Here is a 2306-nt window from a genome sequence, read left to right on the forward strand (position 1 = left end):
CATTCCTTTTCGACTTGACTCTGGCCTATCTCCTGCTCCGTCCTCGGCCCACACCTCCCCTCGCCCTGCCCGTCTGCTCCTCCCCGGCATCCTTCTTGATGTCCCTTCAGAACAGGCCCAGGCCCACATCACTGTGGGTCCGGCCCTGGGGGCTGCATGCCTCACAGGTTAACTGTCCGCAGGAAACCGCCTGTACGTCCACCCAGATTCCCCCAACACTGGAGCCCACTGGATGCGCCAGGAGGTTTCATTCGGGAAACTCAAGCTCACGAACAACAAAGGGGCCTCCAACAATGCCACTCAGGTGGGACTCCTCCCCAAGGGCCAGCCCCGCCCCCGCCCAGGTCGGAGCCATGGGGGTGGGGGGTGGGGGGGTAGCCTGCAGGCTGATACTGTTTTGTAAGCGTCACTTTTCTTCCTCTCTGACTCTGCTCTTTCCCGCCACCTTGAGGTGGGAAGAAGCTGCATCTCGGGGCACAAAGGGTGTCACGTTCAGGCCAAATGCCGGGCTGCCACCGCTCTGGTACCGGCTGGGCCTGGAGTCGGTACCTGCGTCCCAGGGAATGGGTGTCCGGAAAAGCCCTGTGTGTGCTAATGGCTTGGCCACAGTGGACAGCTGGGGAGAGGAAATGGGGCACGCGGGTAGAATTGGGGCCTCCAGGAGCTGGGGGCTGGAGTGGGAAGGCCTGGGAGAAGTCACATGGTGTCAGGGCAGGGGCTTGGACGGGATGACCTCAGGGTGGGGGGAATCCTTCGAGCTCCCTCCTCCCGGCCCCACCACCTTCCTGCTCTCCCTCAGATGATTGTGCTCCAGTCCCTCCATAAGTACCAGCCCCGGCTGCACATCGTGGAGGTGAACGAAGGAGAGCCCGAGGCGGCCTGCAGTGCCTCCAACACGCATATCTTTACTTTCCAAGAAACCCAGTTCATCGCCGTGACGGCCTACCAGAATGCCGAGGTGAGCGCTGCCCAGGCAGCCGCGTGAGGGCCCGAGCCTGGGAAGGGGAGGACGGGGACAGCGGGGGCCCCCGGTCTCCTTTGGGAGGGATTTTGGAAGTTTCCTAGCCCCACACTCAGGACTCAGGACTCTCGACTTGCCCTCTTTCTAGATCACTCAGCTGAAAATTGATAACAACCCCTTTGCCAAAGGATTCCGGGAGAACTTTGAGTCGTAAGTGCCACTGGTTTCAGCTCACCTTTGCAGAGCCCCCCTGAGGCCGGGACCCCACCACATGCTCCGCACATGTTCCTCTCTGCCCCTGAGGCTGGGAGAGGCTGGGGTGGGTGCTGGAGGGCGGGTGGGCCAGGGAAGAAGGACCAGGGAGGCATGTGCAATAGGCAGGCTCACAGGTGACCAGTACTGCTCCTGACCCCTGTCTTCTTGCCTCTCATTTTTTTTTTTTAGCATGTATGCATCTGTGGACACCAGTGTCCCCTCCCCGCCTGGACCCAACTGTCAATTGCTCGGGGGAGACCACTACTCTTCGCTCCTACCCAACCAGTACCCCGTTCCCAGCCGTTTCTACCCCGACCTTCCTGGCCAGGCCAAGGATGTGGTTCCCCAGCCTTACTGGTTGGGGGCCCCCCGGGACCACAGCTACGAGGCCGAGTTTCGAGCCGTCAGCATGAAGCCGGCCTTCCTGCCCTCGGCCCCTGGGCCCACCATGTCCTACTACAGAGGCCAGGAGGTCCTGGCACCCGGAGCTGGCTGGCCTGTGGCCCCCCAGTACCCTCCCAAGATGGGCCCGGCCGGCTGGTTCCGCCCCATGCGGACTCTGCCCATGGACCCGGGCCCTGGTGCTTCCGAGGTGCGGGCGCTGGAGGACCAGGGCTCCACCTCGCTGTGGACGGACATCGCCCTCGTCCGGCCGGAGTCCGGGGATTCGGGACTGGGCGAAGGAGACTCTAAGAGGAGACGTGTGTCCCCCTATCCTTCCAGTGGCGACAGCTCCTCCCCTGCTGGGGCCCCTTCTCCTTTTGATAAGGAAACCGAGGGCCAGTTTTATAACTATTTTCCCAATTGAGCAGATGACTTGGTTGGAGGACGCCAACTAACGTAGACAACAGACTCAGGACTGAGCGGTCCCCAGCTCCCTCTGTTCCTTCTCCTTTTGTAGTTGGTGGGGAAAGGGGGGGGGGCAAAAGAATTCTGGGGTTCACCGGCTGCTCCTTGGCCCATGGTGAAACCTGGAAGGAGTGTTCCTTCCCCTTCCTGTGCCCTAACTACAGTCATTTACCTGGTGCTGCTTCTGGCTGCGGGCTCCCAGCTGGAGAACAGAAAACAGAACAAGAAGGTGTTAGGAGCA

At 61.3% G+C, this 2306-nt stretch overlaps 1 protein-coding gene across 1 annotated transcript in view; it reads left to right on the top strand.

The window, feature by feature from the left end:
- Positions 1 to 2295, top strand: part of TBX21 (T-box 21) — a 12595-nt gene extending 10300 nt beyond the window's left edge. The window contains exons 3-6 of the mRNA XM_014536229.1: positions 183 to 304; positions 800 to 958; positions 1110 to 1171; positions 1406 to 2295. Coding sequence (XP_014391715.1) covers positions 183 to 304; positions 800 to 958; positions 1110 to 1171; positions 1406 to 2024 — 962 coding nt within the window. The 3' untranslated portion in view covers positions 2025 to 2295. The remainder of the gene's footprint in view (positions 1 to 182; positions 305 to 799; positions 959 to 1109; positions 1172 to 1405) is intronic.
- The last annotated feature ends 11 nt before the right edge of the window (positions 2296 to 2306 follow it).

This window comes from Myotis brandtii, unplaced genomic scaffold (genome assembly GCF_000412655.1).
Source record: "Myotis brandtii unplaced genomic scaffold, ASM41265v1 scaffold157, whole genome shotgun sequence".
NCBI classification, from domain to species: domain Eukaryota; kingdom Metazoa; phylum Chordata; class Mammalia; order Chiroptera; family Vespertilionidae; genus Myotis; species Myotis brandtii.